This window comes from Leishmania braziliensis, chromosome 19 (assembly GCF_000002845.2).
Source record: "Leishmania braziliensis MHOM/BR/75/M2904 complete genome, chromosome 19".
Lineage (NCBI taxonomy): Eukaryota > Euglenozoa > Kinetoplastea > Trypanosomatida > Trypanosomatidae > Leishmania > Leishmania braziliensis.
The window spans coordinates 527,217-551,885 of NC_009311.2; the positions used below are offsets into that span (position 1 = coordinate 527,217).

The 24,669-nt window shown below is 59.9% G+C and overlaps 7 protein-coding genes across 7 annotated transcripts; all 7 read right to left on the reverse strand.

Moving 5' to 3' along the window:
• Nucleotides 1–1,548: 1,548 nt before the first annotated feature.
• Nucleotides 1,549–2,430, reverse strand: LBRM_19_1350 (conserved hypothetical protein; the record flags this gene model as incomplete). Its single annotated transcript, XM_001564179.1, has 1 exon — nucleotides 1,549–2,430. One exon carries the CDS (start codon nucleotides 2,428–2,430, stop codon nucleotides 1,549–1,551), a length of 882 nt encoding a protein of 293 aa, XP_001564229.1.
• Nucleotides 2,431–3,525: 1,095 nt separating this feature from the next.
• Nucleotides 3,526–4,155, reverse strand: LBRM_19_1360 (conserved hypothetical protein; the record flags this gene model as incomplete). Its single annotated transcript, XM_001564180.1, has 1 exon — nucleotides 3,526–4,155. One exon carries the CDS (start codon nucleotides 4,153–4,155, stop codon nucleotides 3,526–3,528), a length of 630 nt encoding a protein of 209 aa, XP_001564230.1.
• A 1,184-nt stretch (nucleotides 4,156–5,339) lies between these two features.
• On the reverse strand, nucleotides 5,340–6,440 carry LBRM_19_1370 (putative actin-related protein 2; the record flags this gene model as incomplete). Its single annotated transcript, XM_001564181.1, has 1 exon — nucleotides 5,340–6,440. The coding sequence occupies one exon, from the start codon at nucleotides 6,438–6,440 to the stop codon at nucleotides 5,340–5,342; it is 1,101 nt and encodes a 366-aa protein (XP_001564231.1).
• Nucleotides 6,441–8,526: 2,086 nt separating this feature from the next.
• On the reverse strand, nucleotides 8,527–8,919 carry LBRM_19_1380 (conserved hypothetical protein; the record flags this gene model as incomplete). Its single annotated transcript, XM_001564182.1, has 1 exon — nucleotides 8,527–8,919. The coding sequence occupies one exon, from the start codon at nucleotides 8,917–8,919 to the stop codon at nucleotides 8,527–8,529; it is 393 nt and encodes a 130-aa protein (XP_001564232.1).
• An 884-nt stretch (nucleotides 8,920–9,803) lies between these two features.
• On the reverse strand, nucleotides 9,804–14,972 carry LBRM_19_1390 (conserved hypothetical protein; the record flags this gene model as incomplete). Its single annotated transcript, XM_001564183.2, has 1 exon — nucleotides 9,804–14,972. One exon carries the CDS (start codon nucleotides 14,970–14,972, stop codon nucleotides 9,804–9,806), a length of 5,169 nt encoding a protein of 1,722 aa, XP_001564233.2.
• Nucleotides 14,973–16,666: 1,694 nt separating this feature from the next.
• Nucleotides 16,667–19,471, reverse strand: LBRM_19_1400 (hypothetical protein, unknown function; the record flags this gene model as incomplete). Its single annotated transcript, XM_001564184.1, has 1 exon — nucleotides 16,667–19,471. One exon carries the CDS (start codon nucleotides 19,469–19,471, stop codon nucleotides 16,667–16,669), a length of 2,805 nt encoding a protein of 934 aa, XP_001564234.1.
• Nucleotides 19,472–22,345: 2,874 nt separating this feature from the next.
• Nucleotides 22,346–23,353, reverse strand: LBRM_19_1410 (conserved hypothetical protein; the record flags this gene model as incomplete). The annotated part of the gene is made up of 1 exon (XM_001564185.1): nucleotides 22,346–23,353. The coding sequence occupies one exon, from the start codon at nucleotides 23,351–23,353 to the stop codon at nucleotides 22,346–22,348; it is 1,008 nt and encodes a 335-aa protein (XP_001564235.1).
• Nucleotides 23,354–24,669: the final 1,316 nt, after the last annotated feature.

Here is a 24,669-nt window from a genome sequence, read left to right on the forward strand (position 1 = left end):
GCGTGGCGCTGTTTGGTGTTTAATTCTTCTCCACATCAACAGTACTGCTTGGGCGCCTCTGTCTTTACTCCCAAAATCCGCTGCCCTGTGTGTGTGTGTGTGTGGGGGGGGGGGGGGGGGGCAGTGCTGAAACCCCGTGAAGGCACAAAGGAGAGAAGGTAGCCCATCCAGTTGCGCTTGCCTGTTCGCCTTTCTTCCCTTTTCTTCTCTTTTCTGCGGATCCCTGATGATGGCTGGCCACCCCCCCCCCCCCCGGAGCGTGGCATCGGGGGCCCAGCGCCCACTTATCTCCGGTGTTAGCTGCGCTGCGGGGATGTGGAGCGCAGCCCTGGATCTAACCTGCGCTGTATGCAGTGGAGCTGCGCTGGGCTGAGGGACGCCAGACGGTGCTGGGCGGGGGGGGGTGCCTCAGTTCCCTAGCATAGCCGTGGTGCAGCCCAGAGGCATTAGGTGTGAGTTGTGGCTGTGCGCGTGTGTGTGTGTGTGTGTGGGCGTCTGTTTTGCTTGCGTGTTCGTGGCGGTATGGACACGCTGAAGGGGGAAGCAACAAGGGCAGCAGTAGAGGCTCACTTGCTGGCTGTGGGAGAGGAAGAAGTCCAAGCAGAGGAGCTATTAAGGCGGAGGACGGTTGGCGAACGTCTGCATAGACCGCCCAAGGCGAGTTTTGGCAGCGATATATGTGGACTGGTGGTCGGTCATCAGCTGGCGGAGGCGGGGATGTGCGTATGTCTGTGGAAGAGACGGTGGAGTGAGGGGTTGCGGCAGTTATGGTGCAGGAAAAAAATGTGATCGAGGGAGGCGGCGAGAGCGAACCAATGGTGACAGAGGGGAAGGTCGAGAGGAGAGAGAGGACGCAGTGAGTAGACTCACAACAGTGCTGATGCATACCCAAAAGGATAGTGGGAGAACACGAAAGGCCCCCCCACCACGTCACTGCCCACACCGGTGCATGCGCGAACAGGGAACGCCTAGGCGAAAAGAGACTCTTTTGGCGCCTCAAAGCCCCTTCAGCGCTGTTAACGAGCAAAGTGAGCCACCAGGAGAACGGGCGGGGGGTGAGGGAGAGCAGTCTACTCTGTACAAGAAGACACCACGTGTGACAGCAGCACGTGTGGAGCGTTCTCTTGCTTCAACGAGCTGCTCTGGTCTCTCTTTCTCTCTCTCTCCTTTTCCATGTGGTGCGATCACCAGCTGATGTTCGTGAGTGCATTACAGAGCGGGTGAGGAAAGTGAAGCCGGTGAATCAGTTCTACAGTGCCTACAGAAACCGCAACGAAGGGAGCTTCTGTGTGGAGGAAGAACAGTGACCGACCCGAGAAACAAAAAAATGATGTACAGCGGTGGCGACAGCTCATGGGATGGGCGGGTAGGGAGGGTGGGGGGAGGCGCGTATGCTTCGTAGGGGCGTGATGTGTCCCATGGCGCTGCGCACATACCTACCCGGCGCGACAGGGTGAGAGAGGGGGCGGACTTGCGGGACGAGCACACGAATAATTTACTTCTACTTTTTCCATGATAAGAGGCTGTGGCCACGTCTCCGTTGCCTGCTCACTTGGGCACGTGCCACCGAGTCTCACCGCGCGACGTTGACGACGACTCACACTGATGTTTGTAGTAGTTCGTTATTTCTGCATGCTCCGGACGTTTCCGTCGATCTTGCCAACGAGTTCCATACATGTGCGGCATGTACTCCTCATCAACGCTGTTGTTACTGCTGTTGTCTGCCCACGCGTGGCGGGTGTCGCGGGCCTCGGTGTGCCGTGCTGACGAGCGACACCTCCCACCACGTGAGTCGCCGCCACCCCGCATGAACGCCATGTCGGGGCGGTGATAGACGCGCTGAGCTATGGCCCGGTACCGCTCTGCATCCGCCCGCAGCTTCTTGATCGTGCGCCTCGCACTGAACACCACCGACGGTTTCGGCGTCAGGGCAGCGGATATGTGGCTTTGCTCATCCATGCGTTGTAGATGCGCCTCGTAATCTTTCGCCAGTGCGTCCGCGCATTTGGCGCAAGTTGCTGCAGTGAAGTAAATCAACGAAGACTTAAAGTTGTGTGCCAGCGCCTTCTGATGGGTGTAGTTGGCTATGTCGCGCGCGCTGATGAAGTCGTTCCTCTGATAGTGGCTCAGCGCCAGGTTCAGGAGGCTGTGCAGGTAGGCGGTTGTGCCTTTCCTAGCGTCGCTGGCGAGGCGATCCAGGTCTTCTTCGATGCGGCGCCGAGTCGCGTCAGGGTCGTCGAGGTTTATAAAGAAGTGGTAACTCTTCCTACGGTGGGCCACAAAGAGGGCGGTGCCGGCTGAGGTGGCGCAGCAGCTGGCCGTGATCGCAGAGGACACACACGACAAGCCGACAATGACGCGGCACGCCGTAAAGGCGGCCGGCTGAGCTGCTTGGCGAGCACACCGGCCTGGGCTATCGAGGCGCCACATGGAATACTTTTTTTCCCGCCGATTGAGGCGGAGGTGGGCAAAATATTGGCAGGCGCGATAGCAGTGCCGCAGCCTGATGCGGTGTGTGTGTGCACAGGGAAGAGGAAGAAACGAAGACCGAAAAAGGCATCTCAAGTGAAGAGTTATGTGAAAAATGTGCCATAGTCGTGAGAGTCAGTTTCAGCAAAGGCGCGGTGACATGCAGCGTCGGGCGCGACTCCCGAGTGTCGCTCGCGTCCCTTTCCCAGCAAGAGACCCCCGGCTGTTCTCCCAGATCAGAGAGAGAGAGAGAGAGAAAGAGGGGCAGCTGAGACACAGAGGAAGGGGAGTGAGGGGGGGGGGTGGGCGTTTTGGAGAAATAAAATGTCTCTTCCTCGTTATCGCTGCGTGCAATGCCACGTAGGCGTTCGTGGCTATGACCGTCAGCGATGACACGGTGCATCCTTCTACTCTCCCTGCCTGTTTCCTGTGCGCGAGTTATAGACCCCTTAACCCGCCTAGGGAATCGGTCGGCGGCGTGTAGTCGAGTCGGTAGACCCCCCTTTTCCGGTCCCTTTCTGCGCATTTTATAAGCGTCCACGCCCCCCCCTCGCTCTCCACACAGACGCGTATGCCGCGTGGAATTCGTCCAATGTCGAGGCAGCGTGTGTGTGTGTATGCGTCATGGGGATGGCGATGGTGATGTCAATGGGGCTGGTGCTGCTGAAGCAGCTCATGCTTAAACGTTGACGATTAAGAAACAGAGAAACACGGCCAAGAGAAGAAAGAGCAAAGCAAAGCAAATTAACCTAGTCACGTACGCACGCCTACAGGCACGGCATCCCAGTACGGCCTGAGATACGACAGTCATTAAGACGAGATATCGGAGAGGGGGAGGGGGAGAACACTTGGCCACCTGCAATACAGAGGGGAGAGGAAACGCCCTTGAACGAAGGCACAAGGAGGCTTCCCCCTTCTCTATTCCTTTCTACGCGTGGGTACGTGAGGTGAAGGTGAGGGGAGGGGAGGAGAAAGGCAGCGAACGAGCTGAGAAGTACAAGCAACGCCTCTTTCCACTCGTTTCATTCTTCTTCACCACACCGTTGCTCAGCTTTTCTACGCCGGGGCACCGTACGCCTCCGGGAGACGCTCAATGGTGTAGCGATGCTTCGAAATGTACATGATTGGTACACCAGGCACCTTTCGCAGGCGCCGCTTGAGCTCCTGATCGCACGTCGCTACAATATAGATGGGGTGCTGCGTCACGGTGCGCACCACGCAGTCATCCGCGTACTTGCTGTCACACGTCAGCCGCTCAAACCGCTTGTCGCGTGCCAGCTTCAGCGCAATGCGGAACTTCTTCCCCAGCTTCTCCAGCTCTGCAAAGACGCAGTCGCAAATGCACGGGATGACCTTGGCTAGGAGGCAGTCCATCAAGCCTTGCACTATGTCGAGCTTGTTCTGCATGGAGAAGTTAATGAAGTTTGTGTCTAGCCATATGCGGTACGGTGGGCCGAGGGCAGTGTTGTAGGAAAGAAAGTGTGCCGTGTGCATCGGGGCCGCCTGCGTCACTTGCGCCTTGCGGAAGAGCACGGCGGCATAGTCTTTGGTCGCCTGCTTCGTGGTGTTGGGCTCGGGGCTTTCGTGGTAGCTCTCCGCCTCGCGTTTCTTCTTCATGGCGAGCGACTTCTCCTTCATGAGAATCTTCTTGATGGCATGATTGTCTTGCCGTTTTACTTTGCCCATGGTTGCTGCCGCTCTTACTCTGCTTCGATCTCCGTGGAGGCGCACTCTGCGTCCGTACAGCGCGACGCACAAGGCCACAGACACCAATAAAGCCCGCAGGCGACAGGCAACGTGGAAGGCGGAGGAAGGGTGGCCGAGAACGAGAAAAGAAGGGTGAGAGAGCGACGTGAGGTTGATGGGGAATAAAGCTGAGAGAACAGAGGTGCGGCACTGACACGCTGGAGGCTAGGGAAAAGGTGGAAGGGGGGGGGGTCTTTTGTGTGCATGTCCCAGACCTACCCATGCAGGGATGGGGCGGCGTTGTGAAGGAGGGGGGTGGGTGGGTGGGCAGTTGCGACTGTGTCACACCACAATATGGCCTCTTTCTCGATTGCACTTGAAGGCGCTACTGCAGGACGTCCTCGCAGCGCAACGGCCGCAGACAAACTCGGGTGAGATGGAGCGAGACGCAGCGCACTACGTGACCGGCCAAGGAGGAGGAACACACCGCTGCACATCGGCAGAGAATACCGAGACGCAGGCTTTCTTGTCTTCTGAGTGTGTCCATTCGCTGACATAGAGCATGAGGACGAGCGCCTCTCCTCTCTACTCGCCCACCCCCGCCGGCCCCGCCACAGGCCCCATCGCGTGGTGCAAAGCAGTCGTGGACGCGCGTCACAGCAATGCGCCCACGCAGTCATCCGAGCGCAGCCTCGGCATACAACACTACCCACCCCCCGCCTCGCAGCCGCGCCCGTCCTGCCGGGTGGCATACGCTCGAGTCACGCGGACACGCTGCCCATCACACGGATAGCGCACGTGTGTGCAGTGCTGCAGGCCGCTCCGACGCAGCGCCACCCGGGACCTGACCGCCGGCATCCGCAGCAATGCATCGAGCCTACCTCCCCCCACGTCGTTGGTGCCTGACCCTGTGAATACCGGAAGTGGTTCAGCACTGGCAGGGATGGACGAGGGGAGGGAGGGGGGCTTGCTTGGCCTCCCCCCACACAGTGTGTGCACTGGACCCCGGGATACCACGTACTGAGGTGTACCCCCGAGTACTATCAGGGAACACCGAAAAAGGTAGGCTAAAAGGGAGGGCGATGTACGTGCCGTCGCTTTTGCCTGCGGTGCCGCTGGACAACGAGACGACTGACATACGCCACCAGTGCGGCAACAACGGGCACACCCCCCTCGATACTCGATCAGCCTGTTGTATGGCAGCGAGCGATAATCGCGGAGTGGCCGCCATCCTCATAGACACTCCGTGATATCCACCTCTCTGGCTGATCCTGAGATAGTTCTGCAAGGAGGGCACCGCCAATATATACCATGTGCTGCCGTCGTTGCGGCTCCTTCACCCGGATCGGACACCGCACCATACGTGTCTGGTCGCCGTGTAGCTTCTCTATCAAGTAGAGGGACTTCATCTCCCGCTCCAACCGCGCCCCAAACCCTGGCAGCATGGTAGAACCTCCGGAAAGAATGATGCTATCATAGAGGGAGGCACGCACGTCGATGTCGGCGGCCTCAATCGACTTCCACAGCGCCACGGCAATGCCGTCACACGCGTGATCCATCTCTTGCGGGTTGAAGAGTACTTCTGGCGCGGCGAACCGCTCCGGCCCCAGGCGGCAGGAGGTGCCGTCCGGAAGCACGCAGTCGCAGTGTAGAGCGCTCGTCTCACACGTCAGCCGATTCTCCAGGCCGTTCTTCTGGGTCGCCACATAGCAGTAGCGCTCCTTGATCTGCCGGAGTGTGTCGATATCGTCGGAGAGCCAAGACGCATACGACAGCGCAGCTCTCCCAGCGCCTGTAGGCAGTCGGCTCTGGTACCGTCGATGCGGTTGCTGTTGTCCAAGGACCTGCCCAAGACGCTCGGTTACTGCGTGACCAGCCACGTCGACGAGGCGCTGCGCAGTCGCCAGCACACATCCGTCGAACACCGGCGTGCAGTGCGAGAGCCCCTCTCCGCACTCGACGACGACGCCACACTCGGCACCGTTCGCGAAGAGCGACAGGATACCCTGGTGAACCATCTGGATTGCTGAAAAGTGGTATTTTTCGAAGAACAATTCAAGAAGGTCACACCGCTGTCGCAGTGACACGTTCGGTGGCTCGCTCAGCTGCAGGGGCCGGTCCTGCAGCCACGCGAGGCCGTCTTCATACCGCCATTCAGCCCTACCCCCACGTGAAGGACCCACCTGCGACGGAAGACGCTTGCACAAGGCGTAGTCCCAGATCGCCTGCATGGCGTCCATGTTGTGAATCACGCCATTGCGCATCGGATACACCCGCTCTGCCATGCCGAGCACCCCCGTTGCCGAAAGATCGTCCCCACACCGAACCTCCGTTTGGAGAAGCTGCGCTCGATGAGGGTCCGTTTCTTCTCGGTCACGCACCGAAGTCAGCCCCTGGAGCACTGGCGCATACAGCGGTGATTTCGAGAGATGCAAGGATGATGACAACCTGGGCGTAGGTGGGTCTTCCAGGTGTGAGCGTGGGGCGGTGGCTTGCATCGTCGGCCGGCTTGTGACGGTCGGGCAGAGGAGCAGTGGCAACGGAGAGACGCCGGCGCAGCCGCATCTGACGGTGGCCGTACCATTATCCAGCACCACCGGTGCGAGGGTCATCGAAGGGGGGGGGGGGGGGGCTATTCGCTCTTTTCTTTTTGTGTGTTTCTCCACACAAAAAAAGGCGTCTTGTCGCCTGGCAAGAGCGATGCTTCTTTTTTTTTTCTCTCCTTTTGGAGGAGGGGCGGGGGCTGGGCTGTGGCTGTGGCTGGGCTGGGGGACCTGCTGGACAGCGACAGCTCTTCCGCCCCGCTACGTGTGCGTGCAGTCAGGCGTGTGAGCGACTCCTACGAAAAGTGGGAGGAAGGGTGGGGATTGGCGGGGTGGGGCTGAGGTGGGGGTGGGGGTGACAGCATCGTTGAGCAGTGCGAGACGTCGAAGAACACACGCACCCCAGAAAGGAGAAAAGAAGAAACAGAGTGCGGGCTGATGGGAGTGGTCAGGATGGACTTGGATGGACGTGCACACTCGTTTCGAGGAGGAGAGAGGACCGTGCGTGGAGCATCGCGGTGTTGTTGATGTGCAAGACGTGCTTCCAACTACGGCCAATGCATGCGACTGCGCAGACACACCTTTTCTGCTGAACGTGGCTATCCACCGCGAAGCACATGTCGCGGTCACCATGAGCCGCCACCTCCCCGCGCCTTTGTTCGCAAGCCTTGCAGGGCAGAAAAGCAGTGGCGTGATGCAATGCGATGCAGCTCAGCAGAGAGCAATCAAGACAGAGCGCGAGTTAGAGGGAGGGGTGGAGAGGAGGAAGACGCACACACAAGGGAAAAACATCAGCAGGCAAGGCGGCAGTGTGCACCAGCACCCCCCCCACCGAATGAGAGTACTACCTCGGAAAGAGCAAGAAGGAGAACTGCACCAGTTCAAGCGACGGTTGTCGTTGTCTTTTGTCTTCTGAGTGTGTCCATTCGCTGACATAGAGCATGAGGACGAGCGCCTCCCCTCTCTACTCGCCCACCCCCCCGGCCCCGCCACAGGCCCCATCGCGTGGTGCAAAGCAGTCGTGGACGCGCGTCACAGCAATGCGCCCACGCAGTCATCCGAGCACAGCCTCGGCATACAACACTACCCACCCCCCGCCTCGCAGCCGCACCCGTCCTGCCGGGTGGCATACGCTCGAGTCACGCGGACACGCTGCCCATCACACGGATAGCGCACGTGTGTGCAGTGCTGCAGGCCGCTCCGACGCAGCGCCACCCGGGACCTGACCGCCGGCATCCGCAGCAATGCATCGAGCCTACCTCCCCCCACGTCGTTGGTGCCTGACCCTGTGAATACCGGAAGTGGTTCAGCACTGGCAGGGATGGACGAGGGGAGGGAGGGGGGCTTGCTTGGCCTCCCCCCACACAGTGTGTGCACTGGACCCCGGGATACCACGTACTGAGGTGCCTCCACGTCATCACGGGGCTACAGCTGCCGCGAACGAAAATAAGACCACAGAATCCACACCAACAGAGGAGCCAGACGGCAGTGAGGTGGCCTCGGTAGCCGCCAGGAACGAGATACAAGAAGAGCAACGACGAAAAGTGAACGACAGCCAACCAAGCGTTAGCTGTGCATGAGAAGTGCTGGGGAAAAGGGTCGGCGCGTGCGTTTGGGTGGAGGTGTGAATGGAGCCCAAAGAGCGCAAATACAAAAGGAAGAGACGTCGGCTAATCGCCCCTCTTCCTCTTGCCCACAGGAGAGGTGTTGCGGATGCGCAGCCAGTCGGGAGGAGTCTCCCATCTGCTCAAGCAACCGCACCTACGCGCATGTGCTTCCCCTCCTTCCACCACTGGCTGCAGTATCCCCTTCCCCTGAGAGAATCTACTCAAGTCTCCTTCTCCTTCTCGTACCCGTCTGGCGTATGGAGGTCATCGCGTATGTAGTTCTCAACCCCCACCACGCCTACCTGGTTCATTTTCTGTCGCAGCCACTGCTCCTTCAAGTCGATGCGGTGCTGCTTCGTCGGTACAAACTCCGTCTCTGGAATGCCAAAGCTCTTCACATCGGTCTTCTTCATGAGTCCACGGTCCATGCGGCACTTGAGATACTCGCGAACCGGATCTCGGCACATGGGCGTCATGTAGTCGTTCTCCTTCAAGCACATGTAGTACCTCTCAATCTCGTTCTTGCACTCACGGTAGTGATCGAGCGGGAAGGAGCCGAGGTCTGGCGGCTTCGCCGTCACTCGCATGTTGTTGGCTGTCACGCCGTTCGCCATTGGCGCACGCGCGTTCTGGTGGAATAGAGACGAAAAGTTCGTGTGTGTGTGTGAGTTTGCGGAGCGGAGCACAAAGAAGAGCGCGTTCAACACGGGGGTATGTCCAACAAGTGCAGAGCGAGTGAGTGCACAGCTTCGGCATCCGCGTTGTTTGGTGCGTGGATGCTTGGATGCGCAGCAGTCCAGGGCAGAGAAAGGTTGACGATATCGGAAGAGAGAGACACATACACGAGGTCGATCGACGCAAGCGAGAAAGATGAGCGACGTTCAAAGAGAGAGGGCATGTCGATGCCAGTGTGCCGGTTGCTGCTGCTCTTTCCCTTTCCCCATGCGCATGCGTGAGTGCGCTTGCCTGGTGGGATAATCATAGAGCCACCCATCAGTTCACCTGTTTCTCTCTTCCTCCCCTTCAGTTGCCTTCGGCCCTGCTGAGTTCAACGAGAAGCGAGTGGATGAAAGCTGCAGAGGGTCGGGATTCCATGAAGGCGTTCTCCGGGATGCAGGAAGAGACAGGCAAGTTCGCTTTTTTCTTTTTCTCGGCGGAGGCACCCAGGCTCGTGTGGGCGAGTGCACGCCTACAGCAGCGCTCTCTCTCTCTCTTCCCCTCTCCCTGCCCCGCGCGCCCTCTCGTACGCCTCTGCGCAACGCGCACTTTTGCCTCCTCTCTGTTTTTTTTTCGGATGCATTCAAACGCAGCAGTCGGCGTCTTCGAGCCGCACAACACGCAGAAAGAGAGAGAGAGGGCGGGAGGAGGGATTGGTAGCTCCGCACACAGCCGTCTCCGTCCCAGACGCACCTCTTCCCCCCTTTCGCAGGGATGGCCGGGAGTTCTCGGCTTTTATTCGTAAATCCCCCAGCCCTCTTTTCGCGCGACTCCAACCGTGTCAAACAGAGTCGCTCAAGTAAACGTCTTCCAGAGCGAAAACACCTGCTGTGGCGGTGCTCGCCTCAAGCGCGCTGAGGCTCGTCGAAGCGCTAATGTGAGGCACCATGACGGCGCTATCGTCATCTGGGAGTGGCGAAGCGAGTTGCGCAGAGCTCGTACTGCCGTTGCCGCCCGTCCCCCTTGTTATTGGCATCGTTCTGGCAGGAACGCGCCCGACACTCGGCGCCGATACCGACGCGTCAACAACCGAGGAGAGCGGTTTTGATGGGCCCGCCATGGATCGCCTCTGTGACTGGGATGTCGGCCGCTGATGCGCGCTGCATTGAGAGAGGCCGGCCGGTGCAGAAGTCCGTGCGGAGGTAGTAGAAGACGCAGAAAGAAGGACAGAGGGCGCGTCGTGCTGCTTTCCGGAGCCCCACAGCTCGCGCATCCACCGCTCTTGCTGCTGCTGCTGCTGCTGCTGCTGCTGTTGGCGTGTGGCGAGGACTTCGTCGAGTCTACTGCAACGAGCACCGTGACGCGTCCTGCGCACTACCCCCCTCGCTCTCACCTTCCAGCGCGGTGCACAGGTCGCATAGGCAGTGCTGCCGTCTTTCACACCGTCGTCGTGCCCGTCCTCTGGCTCTGAGAAGGAAGAGAGGGAGCTGGATGACGGCGCTGTCGATGAGGCGACCGAAGACGCAGCGGGGGAGGACTGTGAATGCGGAGTCGGAAACGAGAAGGTTGTGCTCCGCGGGATATTCTGCAAGGCTAGCTGCGATGCAGTGGCACTGTCCAACTCCCTGCACGTCTTGCCAAGCATGGTAATTGTAAAAGCGTCATCACTCGTCTGGGTCCCAGGTCGGTGCCGCTTGCGCGCGTGCACTGGCTCTTGAGTGAAGCGTGCAGAGGTGGTAGCCATGTTACGGACACCAGTGGGGCTTCGTTGCGCCATGCAAGCCCCATCCTTGTCATCGTTCTCGCTTATGCTGTCAGCATCGGCATCGCAGTGCTGCTGCGTGTGCTGCAAGGGCCGTTCCGATCGTTTTCGCCATTGATGGAATCCGCCACTCAGCGCGAAGAGAACCTCGACAGGAATATCCCAGTCCGCTGTCGGGCCGCGCGGAAAGCCGTCCCCAATGCGCTTGTCCATCCGCGGGGTCACCGCGATGGCTGCTGTCGTCACGGTAGCGACCCCACTGGCAAGTGCGTTGCCACCGCGGGCCCGAGTATCATCACCGAGAGCACCCCCAGAGACAGCGGCCGATGCCTCAACTGCCCTGGGTGAGCTAAAACTGCTGCTCGGACGCACGATCATCTGAGGTGGGATCGGCAATTCCCGAGGTCCTTCAGCGAGCCCATGCTCTAGCCCAACCACTGGCACAATGCCGCGCTCAGCGCCGTACTCTGATTCCCTGGTGAGCACCATCGTCACGTCTGTGGTGGTGGAGGCCGTGCCTCTCGTGTCGCCGTCGCCGCCGCCACTGTTGCCCCACCTTTCATTGGCGCCCCAAGACGGCATTATCCCCCGCTCAGCACCTGTTGTCGGCAATGCAGGCATCGTGAGTGGGTCGTAAAACCCGTCGACGGCAATTGAGTTGACGCTGGCAGTGCTCGGGCGCACGCAGGACGGGGACAACGATGGCTGTCCTGGTGGAATGCCTTGTCGCCATCGTGTCTCAGTGTTGGCGGGGTCGCATCCATACCCAGCATCACGCAGCGGCGGTAGTGATGGTGGGCAGTGAGGGGCGGGTTGGCGCGGCTCTGGAGACGCTCCGACACAACCGCTGCCGCACTGCCTCACGGTGGCTGAGGTGTGGGTCTCCACGCCGTCGGCTGCGTGGGTTCGCAGACGGGCGTCCTCCTCGTCCGCTACGGGCCGCTGCGGCCGTTGAGGGGACTCCAGCGGCGGGCCACCGAGCTCGTGGTGCATGGATGTTGGGGAGTAGCTCGCCACGGGCGCGCCTGCAGGGTAAGTCGGTGTCCGTGCGTGGGTCGGGGCGGCTTTGTGGACGGGAGTTCCGCTGTTCTCCTCAAGTGCTGCCCACCAGCGGGGCGGCACGCTTGAGGCAGCATCGTTGCACCGCGACGCGCTGCGGGTTGGCCTGGCCCCGCGTTGACGATCACCAGATTCCTCGTAGCCGTTATCAAACATGTGCCACGCTGACCCGGTACCGACCGCGGTGCGGTCCGCTACTGCAGCGGCCCTCGTTGCTGCGTTCCTCGTTGGTGCTGCCATACTGGCTACGTTGGCTATATCGAGCGCACGCCGTCGCTGCCGCTCTTCCTGAGCGGCTTCCTCTTCCGCCACGTGTTGTCGCAGCAGCGTGTCTGTTGTGAAGTTGTAACCAGAGAGGACAGTCTGCATCTCCCGAAAGACGGTATAGGGCGGGGCGAGGTAGAGGTGCTCCTGCAGCAGCACTGGCACATGCATGAGTGCTGGCTCCGGAACCAGAAACGTCCACCGTCGCTGTTGCGCCGTTGGCGTTGTCGCAGCGTCTTCTCGACCACTGACACCTGATGACAGGCGGGGGGAGGAGGAAAGGAGGGGATAAACAAGCCCCAACCGTGCGCAGGCGCTCTCGCTCGCATACGTAAGCTCACCATGCACGGCCACGATGTTGAAGGCGGACTCCATGTAGTGCACCTTCATCTGCAGTTCCACACCTTCGTCACCGCCGCTGCCCAGCTCGGCAGCAGCGGATTCGCTTGCCTTCCCTTGATCTCTGCTCTGTGCGCTTGCCTCGTGCGGTGAGTCGGTAACACCTCCGATGGGGCTTCCTGAGCGTCCCTGTGGCGGTAGGCCTGATGGTAGTGCCACCGTGCTGAATCTTCGCGGTTTCCGTGCTGTTTTTCTTGTCACGGCAGATGTGTGACGTCCGCCATCATCGCTGCTGGTGCCCGATATGTCTTCGATAGGCCCGTCAGTGTTTCTCACAGCATCATCCCACGCTGGGTTCACCAGAAGGCGGCCGGGGTCCCTCTCGTGCTCGTCACACGACAGGGGCGACCCCATCGGCGGTGCTGCCGCTTCACTGAAGCAGATGCCGCTGCGCAGAAGCCGCAGCCCACACGGCTTCCACGCCTGAAAGCGCTGGCACAGGTACTCGAGCACGGCCACCGCTGTCGCGTTGGTGGAGCGCTGCTTCAACAGGCGCTTTCCGTCCTTCCAAGCAGCAAGCAAAGATTGCGGAGCACCCGCCACAGCCGCTGCTGCTGTCAGTGCGCTCCGGGTGTGTTGCCTGCCTCGAACCGCGTCACTAGCAGCCGACCAAGAAGTCCCCCAACCCGCTAGTCCGCCAGCCGCGTATGATGCCGCACTCGGCGTGCGCGGCGCCATCGATGAAGGACAGAAGTAGCGTGGCTTTCCGACCAACGCCTGCGGTGCTGCCGCCGTCGCCGCCGCTTGCGCCCGGGCCTTGTCCGCTGCCGCTGCTCGCTCGATGAAGGACATGTGTGCCTTGCTGAACGTGGGTGACGCCCAGGAGAATCGGCGCTGCTGCTGCTGCTGCTGCTGGGCAAGGCGCTCACGGGCGGCCTCGTGCTGCCGCACCCACTGTGGTACTTCGTCATCGAGGTCGTTGCGGAGGTCGGCAACGCCACCACCACCCTGCCCACAGTTCTCCACTCCGCTGCTCGTGCTGTCCAGGTCTGATGCAGAGGCGTCAGTAGTCCTGCTGTGCGTTGTACTCCTCTCTGAGCTGCCACTGGTGGTGGTACGACCTATACGATGATGTCCGCTACGCCTGCGGTGGCAGCGGTCACTGAAACACTTTGGTCCAGTTGCGCGCGGCGACGACGCCACCGCCCCAGCCGTTCCCATGAGCGCCTGCTCCAGCAGTGCCCACTTCTTTTCTGGCGCCTCGGTTACTCCTGGAGGTCGCTCTGGTCGTCGTGGTCCGCCTCCCTCATGGCGGGACGAGAGGCGCGCGAGTTCCTCGGTGTCACCGTCGATGAGCCTGGAAAACACTGTCGGGCGTGTGGCCGCTGGTGGCGCCTGTGGGTGCAACGTAGGCGCAGCTGCAGAGGAGCCGGTCGCACTCCGCCTCGCTCCTCGATGAGGTTGTGGATGCCGCGCATTGGGTCTCGCTGTATCATCGTCGCTGCAGCTGCTGATGCTGGAGATATCCGATGCATCCAGCACTGCCACACCAGTGCGATAGTCTGCATGACGAGCCTGCGGTCGATCGGTCCCGTCCTTCCTCACCGTCTGCAGCGTGTGCCCCTGTGAGTTGTCATCGGTTCTCTGCCACGCAGTCGGGCTGCCGCGCAAGTGCGCTGGCAGAAGATGGCGCAGGCGGCGGTCCGGCTTCGCCCGCTCAAGCGGCAGCGGAGAAGATGGCGAAGGCGGAGGGTTTGAGAGTGGCGAAGCAGACATGAATATGTGCTTGGTTCTGCTAGGGGAAGGGGGCACCACTGCTACTGCTGCTGCGGTTGTCGCTTTGCTCAGCGAGGTCATCTCCGCAGCTTCAGACGAAGGAGCGGCAGCAACGCTGTGAGCGTTGCCAAGCACTCGTACGGACTCCACGCCAGGAACAGAGGCCGTCGTGGTCGATGACGACAGGCGCGTTGCCGTCGCAGCCGCTGCCGCTCGAGGAAAGAGCACCTGATACGTCATTTCGCGAGCAGAGGAGGCTGCGTCCAGCGACGACGCTGCTGTGCTGAACGGGTGCGGAGCCTGCATCTGTGCATCTCTGGATGTGGCACTAGGTTCACCGGCAGTATTCTTCTCCTCTGTTGATTCATGCAGCTTCGTCTTCCACTGCTCCCGCCTGCGCTGTTTCGCTGCGACGTCGACGAGAACGTCGAACATGGTCCGGCGACCAGCACTGCGCAAGGCGGACGGGACGCGGACGGCGTGGTCCATTGTGACAACGGCCTCATCCACCATCCTAGTCAACGCGGACGGTACCGCGGACCACACTGCACCCGGCGCTGTTGAGGTAACAGTGCTGGCAGCGAAGCTGTCAGCACTGCCTCTGCGCGCGTCATTCAGGGAGCAAGTCAGAGGTGCAGAGGGCACCTGCTTGGTTGGTTGGTGGGCAAGACCGTGGGCGCTTCGGACGGTGGTGCTGTCACTCAGCACGTGCTGTGGAAGACCGAAGTGGTGATCGTAAGTGACTTCCACCGGTCGGTCGTTGCCGACATTTCTGTAGGAGTGGCCAACGCGGCTGCTCTCATAATTCATTGGGGGTGAGGAGGAGAGGGAGGTGGTCTGCCAACATAGCCGTTGGCGACAGTGGTGGTGTAGGCGCCCCTTTTGCGTCTTTCTCGGGTAGATCGCGCGCCACTGCCTGACTTGCGCCACCTCGCCAGTGCAGGCAAGCAGCGCGACGGTGATGGGAGAGCGATGTGCCTTCCTTCGCTTCGCTGTTCGTTCTTCTGCGAGTGTCTCGTCCCCAGCCGTGATGTCGCTTCTTTGATCGGCGTTGTGTTTTGTCCTTCGTTGAGGGGGTGGGGAGTGGGGGGCCCACTGTGCCCTCCTCCCACTCTTCTCTTGTTCTCTTTCTCTTTCTGCGTGTGCTTGACCGCCCTTTCTGAGCTGCCTGCTGTCCACTGATGGGGACGTGGGAGTCGAAGCCTCGCCGCGAGAATGCGCCACCAAACAAGAGCAGCGCGGCGAAACGAGAAGGAAGGAGGTGAGAAGGGCAGGAAGAGGAGAAAAGCAAAAAAAAAAAATGAAGTGACACACGTGAGAAGAGAACGCGCCGGCAGAGAAGTGCGTGTCCCCAGGCGTGTCCGTCGTCGTCGTCGTCGGGGGGGGGGGGAGAGAGAGGCACGCGCCCCCCTCTGCTTGTGCGCATGTACAAGTCTTGTGAGTTATGATAATGACGCGCGACCGTATCTACGGGTGCCTCTGACTACTCTCGCAGCCGCGTATGCGACGTCTAGTACGTCGCTGCTCAGGTACGGTGCGGTGCCACAGGGAGGGGAAGAAGAAGATGTGAGAGCTTCACTGTGTGCGCTCGCCGATGACGTCTGAGTACCTCTTCTCCCCTCTTTGGAGCCATTCGTGTCTATTCTGGTCGAACGCTCCACCTTGCTCACACGGGGAGGCATACCGCATGCTTGTTGTTTCCTCTTTCTATCTGTTAACGCGCGTGCGCATGTACGCTGATGACGGCGTGCGGCATGTGTGCACAGCAACATCGACGCCGAAGGAGACGTGCTGACAACGCCTACAACGACACACACACGCACAGATGGGGAGGGGAGAAGAGCGAATCAAAAGAGAAGAGGAGCGCCACGAAGGGCGCCACATACGAGAGTAAAGCCGAAGACGGCCCTGTCTCTTGTTCTTCCTTGGGTGATGAGACCACTATCGCCACTGCAGGGGGCCGTTCGCGAGCAAAGCGCCTCCTGTGTCGTACACGACTGTCAGACACGCATCGCTCACACGCACACAGGCCCACACACACCCACACACACTCAGCGAAGCCACAGACTCCAGCAGGACAAAAAAGCGTAATACATGCGTGGGTTGACCCATCGATGTTCCTTCTCTTCTCCATCCTCCACTCTCCACGCACGTCAGCTCTCTCTAGCTGGTACACTATCATCCAGCATACAGAGATACACACACACACCCACACATACCCACACACACACACACACACACCCACACACACACACGCAGACGCCTTTTCGGCATGCCACTCCCCCCGAAATCGAGGAAAAAAGGCATAAAATTCTATGCAGAGCTGAGCCAGAAGAAGCGACAGAGAAGAGCTCGCGGACACCACAGTGTACGCATAGGCGCGCAACCTCGCTGCTGCGCGTCTTGTACACTGCCCCCGTGCCTCAGTCAGCCGTCGTTTTTCTTTATGAGAAGAATTCCAAAGCGTGTTGCAGCCACTACACACATGGAATGCAGGCATGCGCTCACTCAACGACCTCTTGCCGGCCCACCTCGGCGCTATGCAGCCCGTCTGGCGTGGCGGAGCACGGCGCAAGGAAAGGAGGAGTTGATGGTACAGCGGAGGGGCTGCCTGCGTATGAGTGACGATGTTCCCAGAGGGCGAGACGCTGCTCCGCCACCTGCCGCTCCGCCTCCGCAAGCTCCCGAACCGCCGCTTCGCGGGCGAGCTGCGTGACGTACTGCTGAGTGCGGTAGGCCTGCTGCTGCGCGTGGTCGAGTCGGTCGCAGTACAGAGAGAGAGAGGGATCGCTCGCCGCTCCGCCGCCTAGGAACGCAGTATTCATAGCTCTCTTATGGAAAGCTCCACCGACGCCAGCAGCGCCGGCGACGCTGGCCCCACTCATCGGCACTGCCCACATCGGAGACGCACCACAGACACCGGCGCGACTGCTTTGATGCCCAGTGCCGGCATGTGCTTTTTCTGATGCACGCGCATCTTTCGACTTTCCGTGGGTTTCAGTCGGCTGGGCAGGGGAGGACGATGGCGCTGCCTCTAACGGCGGTGGCGGTGATGGTGTTGCCGCCTTGCCTGACGCCTTGTCTGCCACCTCTGGCTCCGCGTCAACGTTGCCGTTAGCCCCGATGCCACTGCCACCGCCCTGGTTCGTCAAGCGGTTGTACAGGATGGAGTTGAGCGCATATGCCGACACGTACGGCGCTGGTGGTGTCACAGCAGGCGGCCCCTGCTGTACGGGTACAGAGGGGGACGACAAGGATGCGTAATGGGGTGGAAAGTCGGACGTAGCGGGCACCGGTGAGAGCCCAGGCAGCCCGAAGCCGCAGTGCGGACACCAGCCCGATGTCGGCGCGCCGTACACGCGCTTTTCTCGCTTGTGGCTTCTTTTCTTCTCTTGAGGGCCCCTGGATGCCGCTGCTGGTGCTGCCACCCCAGTCTGTTTCTCTGTGTTGTCCATCTTCGATTGCGGCAGCTGCTGCGGCGGATACGACGCATCCTTTGCGCTTGGAAGAGCGTTGCTGTTGCCTGCGGTGACACCGATAGCTCCATCCCCTGCTGCGGTGGCACTTGTCGCATACCAGTCCTCCCACGCTTTCAGCTTCTTGAGGGCAACGTCGAGTTGCTCTTGGAGCGAGTCTGAAGACGGCTGCGACATCCCATCAGGGGAAGCTTTCTCTGGTGTTGCTGCTAGCTGCTGTTGCTGTAGCGATGCTTGATGCACCTGCTGACGACATGTGTGAAGCTCAGCAACGACGAGCTGATGTGAGGTTCGAGCGTGACTCAGCTGCGTCTGCACGGCAAACAACTCCTCAGCCAAAAAACGCATCGCCTTCCGACTCTGCTGCCGCTCGCTCTCCTCCAGGGCCGCCACCGCCGCACCGGCGTCTTGACGGAGCAGCGGTGATGTTGCCGCCTTCTCTGGCAAACGCTGACGGCGAGCGCCAACGTTGTCATTTTGATCGTGGAGCACTAGCAGCAGACGGTGCAGTAGAGCGTCTCGCTGGGCAAGCGTGTCACGCAGGGCCAGGGCTTCTGCCTCTCGTTGGGCGACTGTGGCTGGCGCTGAACTGGAGGCGCTCGCTTCGGGGGGCACTGCTGAAGCATCTGTGGACAAAGCGGCGGCGACTACGGAGGGAGGCGGAACCGTTGCACGGGAAAGCGGGTGGGTAACGGTGTGTGCAGTATATAGGGCAGGTGGCGAGGACGCCGGCAAGACGGCTGGCGCTGCAGCTGGGAATGGCGTTGCTTCAGCTGCCGGACTCGTAGCGGGCATGGCCGGCTGCGTCAAGGATGCCAGGGGAGGTCCATCGCTGCTCATTGCTACTTCAATGGGTGATGCAGCAGCGCCGGCTGTCTCTACAAGAGCTCTGACGGACGGCGCACTACTGGCAGCAGGTGCGTCTGAAGTCACTAACCTGGATGCCGCCGCCGGCGAGGACGTTGTCATGGTCCGGAATGGATACTGGGAAAGCTCGGACGCGCTCACAAGAGTGCCAGCCGCGGCTGTCGCTGCGCGTGGCCAGAGCAGGCGCGGGTCAGCTGACGCCCACACTGTTGCCGCCGCCGAAGGCGCGGAGGAGGAGCCGGCGGGCGAGGCGGCAGCGGGCTGTGTGTCCGCGGCAACAGGAGAGACCAGTGTACCACCAGTGGCGGCACCTTGCAGAGGGATGCCGTTGGTGTTGCCTCCACGAAGGGAGGCGTGAGCTGGCGAGAGTTGCACTGAGGTGGTGGAGGTAGCTGGTGTAGTAGAGGACGAGGGCGCTGGTCCGGCACGCGTCCTCGTACGGCTGGGCTTGACGAAGCTTCTCGAGCGACGTGTTTGCCAAGGATCCGCGTTAGAAGGGCCGTGTGCGGAGATACGTGAGTGCGTCGGGTTCACGCGTTGCCCAAACACGAGGCGAGGACGACTGTTTACTTCAGTGACCGCAGCAGAGGACGTGCTTGTTGGCTGTGGCGTTGGGGAGGGCATGACAACCGATGAGGGGCCAAAGTGAACTTGTCTTGACGATGGCGACGCCGACGAGCGTCGTTGCAGCGAAGCAGGAATTTCGGAAACGCGGCCTAATTTCTCGTTCTGCTCCAGTCCAGCGCGCAGAAGGTGGACCTCCTTCTCCAGGACGCGTACCTGCGCCTCAAGGTTGGCGGTGTAGGAGGCTTTCCGCGGCACTGTCCCTGGGGTACCTGCAGACAGCTGCGGTATGACGGTATCACCGACCGTGGCACCATTGTCCCTGAGGGGCACAATCTGACGTTGACCCGCGGGCTGTTGGGGGTCCAGAGATGGCCCTGCTGGGAGAGCGCTCGACTGCATCGGAGAGGATGCCAGTGAGGCTGTGGATGGCACAGAGCTCACAGGCGGCTCAGCAGAGGCGGGCGCCAAAAGGCTAGCACCAGGGGAAGAGGAGCGTATGTTGAAGGGGCGTGCCGTGATGTAGCTCAGGGGAGCTGGTGGCTGCCGTGAGACGCCGACGCCTGGGTGTACACATGCAGGGGCCACGAAGGATGCCCACCTTCTTTCTTTCTCTTCCTCTCCTTTGGCGGAGATCGACAGATCAACACAGCGAAGGGGTGCGACGCTGAAAGAGAGGATGACGACCACACGTGCGCAGCAGAGTGATTTTATGTATTTTGATGGTGAGACGTGTATGCGACTCTATCGGCGTGCATGTAATATGGAATGGGCGGATTCCACTAGCTGAGACCCACGATGATGCGCTGTGTGCGCGAATCGGCGTTTGCGTGCTGCCTTCGTGAGTTGGTGGTGTGTAGTGTGCGCGTGTGTGTGTATGGGGCGTGGTCGCAACAGGGGTGGACAGGAATAAAAGGGGTTTGGGGAGGGGGAGAGGGAAGAGGAGGAAGCGATAGCGTGAGCTGACCAGGATCAAACCGTGGGGGTACTCACTCCACTTTCTCACCTGTCGATGGCACTTCCTCTCTCCGATAGCCAAACCAAACGCCTTATCCTCTGCTTGGATGCCTCTTTAGGGTTTTTTTTGTCGCCTCCCACTCACTCACAGCGGCATAAGAAAAGAAGTGCGTTGTTGTTCTGCACACTCGTCGTGGCGCACTCTTTACACAGTCCATGTAAGCACCGATGCATGCACCCTCCCCCACCCCCAGGAGAGTCATGAGGAGAAGAGGTGGTGAGAGAGTCGCCAGAGACGGTCGATCGAAGCGACGTATTGAGTCAACGAAGAGCGAGAGAGGAGGATGAGGACAAGAGTGCAGTGGAGAGAAGAGAAAGGGACGTGTGTTGTACATGTCGACGTTGCGACTTGCCCCGCAACGGAAGGTGGTCGTGCATGATGAGGTGAATGGGGAAAAGAGGCCCACATCCGAGGGGACAAGCGATACAACGACCTGCTCTCGCCCGCTCTACATCCTCCCCCCCCCCCCCCCCCCCCACACACACACCACCTTCACTTCCTTGCTCTGATTTCGCCACAAAAAAGAGAACGTTGACATGCTGTGCCAAAGTTCTGACAGCGCCGCAATGCTCACTCTGGAGGATCTCCCGAATATGCGCAGGAGGGCTTTTGCTCGTTGCGTTGCCGCTTTTCTCGATCCCATTCCATTCCGCTCTCGACAGTACAAATTTAACATGCGACAGTGAAGTCGAAGAGAGAGAAGGAGAGACCCAATGAGCCTCCAGTGCCCCCTCCTCCTCCTCCTCCTCCCCTTCTCGTCCTCCCTCCCCCACTCTTTAAACTCCGCATTGAAGAGCGGGGAGGGGAGGGGGGGGGGCACAGACGTAGCTATACAGACACATACACACCGTGAGAGAGGGAAAAGCACGGATTCCACCCCGAGTCCGCAAACTCATCAGCACACTTACGTCTATGAAACAGATAAGCAAACACACGGGTGGGAGAGGTGGTGGTGGGAAAAAAGGAGCCGCCCAGGACAGTGGGTGACGAGACAGGCAGGAGGAAGGGAGGAAGGGAGGAAGGGAGGGAGGGAGGGAGGGAGGGAGGGAGAAGAGTGCTGAAGTCAAACGAGGAGGACGCCGACGAACAGGCAAGAACGAACGAAAAAGAGAGAACGAGAGCGGTACAGGAGGGGAAAATAACAAACAAAAGGTGATACTCCCTGCACCCAGAGAGAGAGGGGGAGAGGGAGAGGGAAGGAGAAACCTGCTCACAGACGCGACTGGGGACATGCGGTACGCCATCGTCTCCCACGTCCATAGGGAAGTGGAAACCTTCGCCTGTGTGGGTATCCTCAGCGTGGGCGTCATCTGGGGCTCTCTCCCTCTTTCTCTCTCCTTCTCTTTTTCTCTGTGTTTCGCTGCGTGTGGGTGCGCTGAGGTACGTAGGTGTTTGCGTTTCACTGTTGGTTTCTCTTCTGCTGGAGCGCCGCGGTGTGGAGCAGATGCGTCCAGAGACTGAGACAAGAAGAGAAAAGGGAGGAAGCAACCCACAGTGCAAGGAGCGGCGGTGCAGGGGAATGTGCAGGCGCCTATCAATGCAGTTTGTTTCCCGTTCATCACGAGATAAGAGCCAGAGCCACGACTTCAAAAGATAAACAAACAAAACAAAACAAACAAAACGTCGACCACAGAGAGAATAGCGACCGCGCGAGCTGCGATACGTGGGAGTGCATAGAAAGGCGATGCGGGATGGCTGGGGTGAGTGGGGCTGCAGAGTAATGAGGGTAAATACACCATGCAACTTGAGTGACGAGTTGGATTCATGTGGGAAAGAGAGAGAGAGAGAGAGGATGACCAAAGCCGACTGGCACACGCGTCTGCACACGTGCAGTACGAGCCCGTGTGCGTTTCTGCGCAGTCCGCTTCTTACTCGGCTCCAGTGACACTCAGGTCAATCTCTCCCACCCACTTGTCGTCCCGCGGTGCGTTCATTGGAGCGGCTACATATATGCGTGTTGGCGCTCATTCGACTCCCCTCCGCCCCTCTCTACAGGTCATCGGCGGCCTTGAGCATGGCCTTCTTGGAGCTCTTCTCCTGCTCTGCTTGTGCCAGGGTCACGTTACTGGTGGACGGCTGCGGCGATGGGCATCTTCTTCCTCCTCGTGCGGAACCGTCGCCAACGGTGACGCGACATCTGGCTCCCAGCCGCCTCGGCGGCACCGCCCTGCTGCATCGCATCTTCGCGCTGCTGCGCCTCGTTCTCAACCAGCGCAATCGGGGTCTCGACTATCCTCTCCGGCTCGGCAGGTGATAGGTCACACTCCGAGCACGGCGGCAATGGCTTTGCCGCTCACCGCCGCCTTCACATTGTACTCCTTGCGCATTCTCTCAAAAAACTTCTTCGTGGACTGGCGGTCCTCAGTCAGCGTCGATATGTCTTCCTCCTCATCCGAGTCCAGCCGCTGCTTCGTGATACCGTACACATTTTTCTCGACCGAGCGGATGCGCGCCGCGTACGTAGGGTCCTGCATGGCGTAGTAGGCGTCCAGCTTCTTGCGCGCCATATCTCGGGCTTCCATCGCCGCAGACACCTCAGTCAGCGAGTGCTCCGCGGGGTCAGGGACACAAACATTGGTACCGTCGACTGCCTTGATCACAGCCTCGCGCTTGGTGTTGTTGTACTCCTCCAGCTTGTTGATCGAGGGGTGCAGGCTCCCGTCGAGGTAACTGACGTAGCCGTTGCCGGTGGAGGCGAGCAGCATGCGGATACCCTTGACAAGGCCCTTAATAGCCTTGTCCATTTCCTCCGGCGTGCGGGGTAGAGCTGTGAGGGCTTCCGTGTGCCCATCATCGGGTTCGCTGTCCTCATCGCTATCCTCGTCACTATCCTTTTCGCTCTTCCCTAGCTGGAGCCTGCGCTCTTCTTCGAGCTGTTCCTCGGCCTCCCGCTGGCGACGGGCCTCCTCTTCGGCCTCCGCCCTGGCTTTCTCACGCTCCAGACGCTGGCGCTCTGCCTCCTCAGCCCAGGCGGCTTCCTCGGCTTCCCTGCGCAAGCGCTCTTCCTCCAAACGCTTCTGCTCGGTGATACGGCGCGCGCGGGCCTCTTCCTCAGCGCGCAGCTCCTCTTCGGGAACGAGCTCAAGATCACGCTTGATACGGTACAGGCGCTCTTTGAGCTCCAACACCACCTGCTGACGATGCGCATAGGCGTTGTTGTTCGCCTGCATGCCATCCGTGCGTAGGAGTGCCGTGTCAAATTCCTCTGTTTCGGTACCATTGTACCCCATCCAGTTGAACCGTTGCTTCGTGATGAGGGCAGTCATGGTTGCGGAGAGCTTCTTTCCCCCTTGGGCAAATCAGTGTGAGAGACGAAAAAGGACAAGTGTTGGTGTGACCTGGTGAATGATGAGCGATTACGAGAGAGAGAGAGAGAGAGGAAAGCGGAAAAACTGCCGAGTCGAGCGTGTGCGTACGTGTATGGAAGCGTGGGAAAGGGTGATGCGGAGATGAAGTGATAGCAATAACAGGTGAAAGAGGAGAAGAGAGGAGGGGGAGGCGATGCGCTGAGAGGGAGAGAGAGAGAGAGAGAGGGAGACCCTGCGAAGACATCTATGATGGTGATCCACATTCGTCTCGCCCTTAGTGGACGAGAAGAAGCTGCTAGTGCTACTGTTGTTCTCTTCCTGAATGGAGAGTGGCACTCGTGCTCAGGTGAAGGGTGAGGGAATCTGCGCCAATCTGTCCCACAACGCAACGGAGAGGAGCTCGCATAGGCACCCCCCACACAGACAACCGAGACGTCTTCGCACTCGTCCCACCTCACAATGCGATCGACTTTGCCGTTTGGTCGAGGAGGAGGGAGATGAACTCTAAAAGAAGACGGAGGAGGAGGAGGGGGAGGAGAGAGGACGGTGGGCTGGCACGGGGATGGCGGCCAGTGGCAGTGATGGGACGATACTGCAGGGGCGAGGGGAGGGAGGGAGGGAGGGAGGGAAAGAGCGAAAAGGGCAGGAGATTTTGTACAGCCATGCACGACACAAACAGTCAAAGGGCAGACAGGAAGGAAAAGGAGAACATCAACTACTTAAGCAGCATCCTTCAACGCTGACCACATCGCAGCTATCACAGCTGCAGTATACGCACACACATACATACACAAGCTGCCCTCGCTGATGCTGAGTCACGCGAGATACAGTCAGAGGACAGCTTCCAGCTTCGTCTAAGAGCTACGATCGCAAGTTCATCAACGCACCTTTAGGAGCAAGGGAAAAAACACCACGTGGCACACCTTATCTATGGAGAAGATACAAAGAAGAAGAAGCGGGTGGGAGAAACAATACCACTTCGCCTACTCACCCAACCGTGCGCAGACAAACATGCATGCGCGACGACATGGACGTGCGTGTGCGCTCTTGTGTACGGTACCATCTATGGTGTCCTTTGAGGTTTCCGTGATGATGGGGAGGAAGGGGGGAGGGGCGAGGCGCGCCTGAAAGAAGACAAGGCAAATAAGACAAGACATACACACCAACGAGGCTCGATATCGTGGCGGCCGCACAGACACCAGGCAAGAGAGAGAGAGAGAGAGAGAGAGAGAGAGAGAGAGAGAGGGGGGGGGGAGCGACGAAGAGGACGAGGC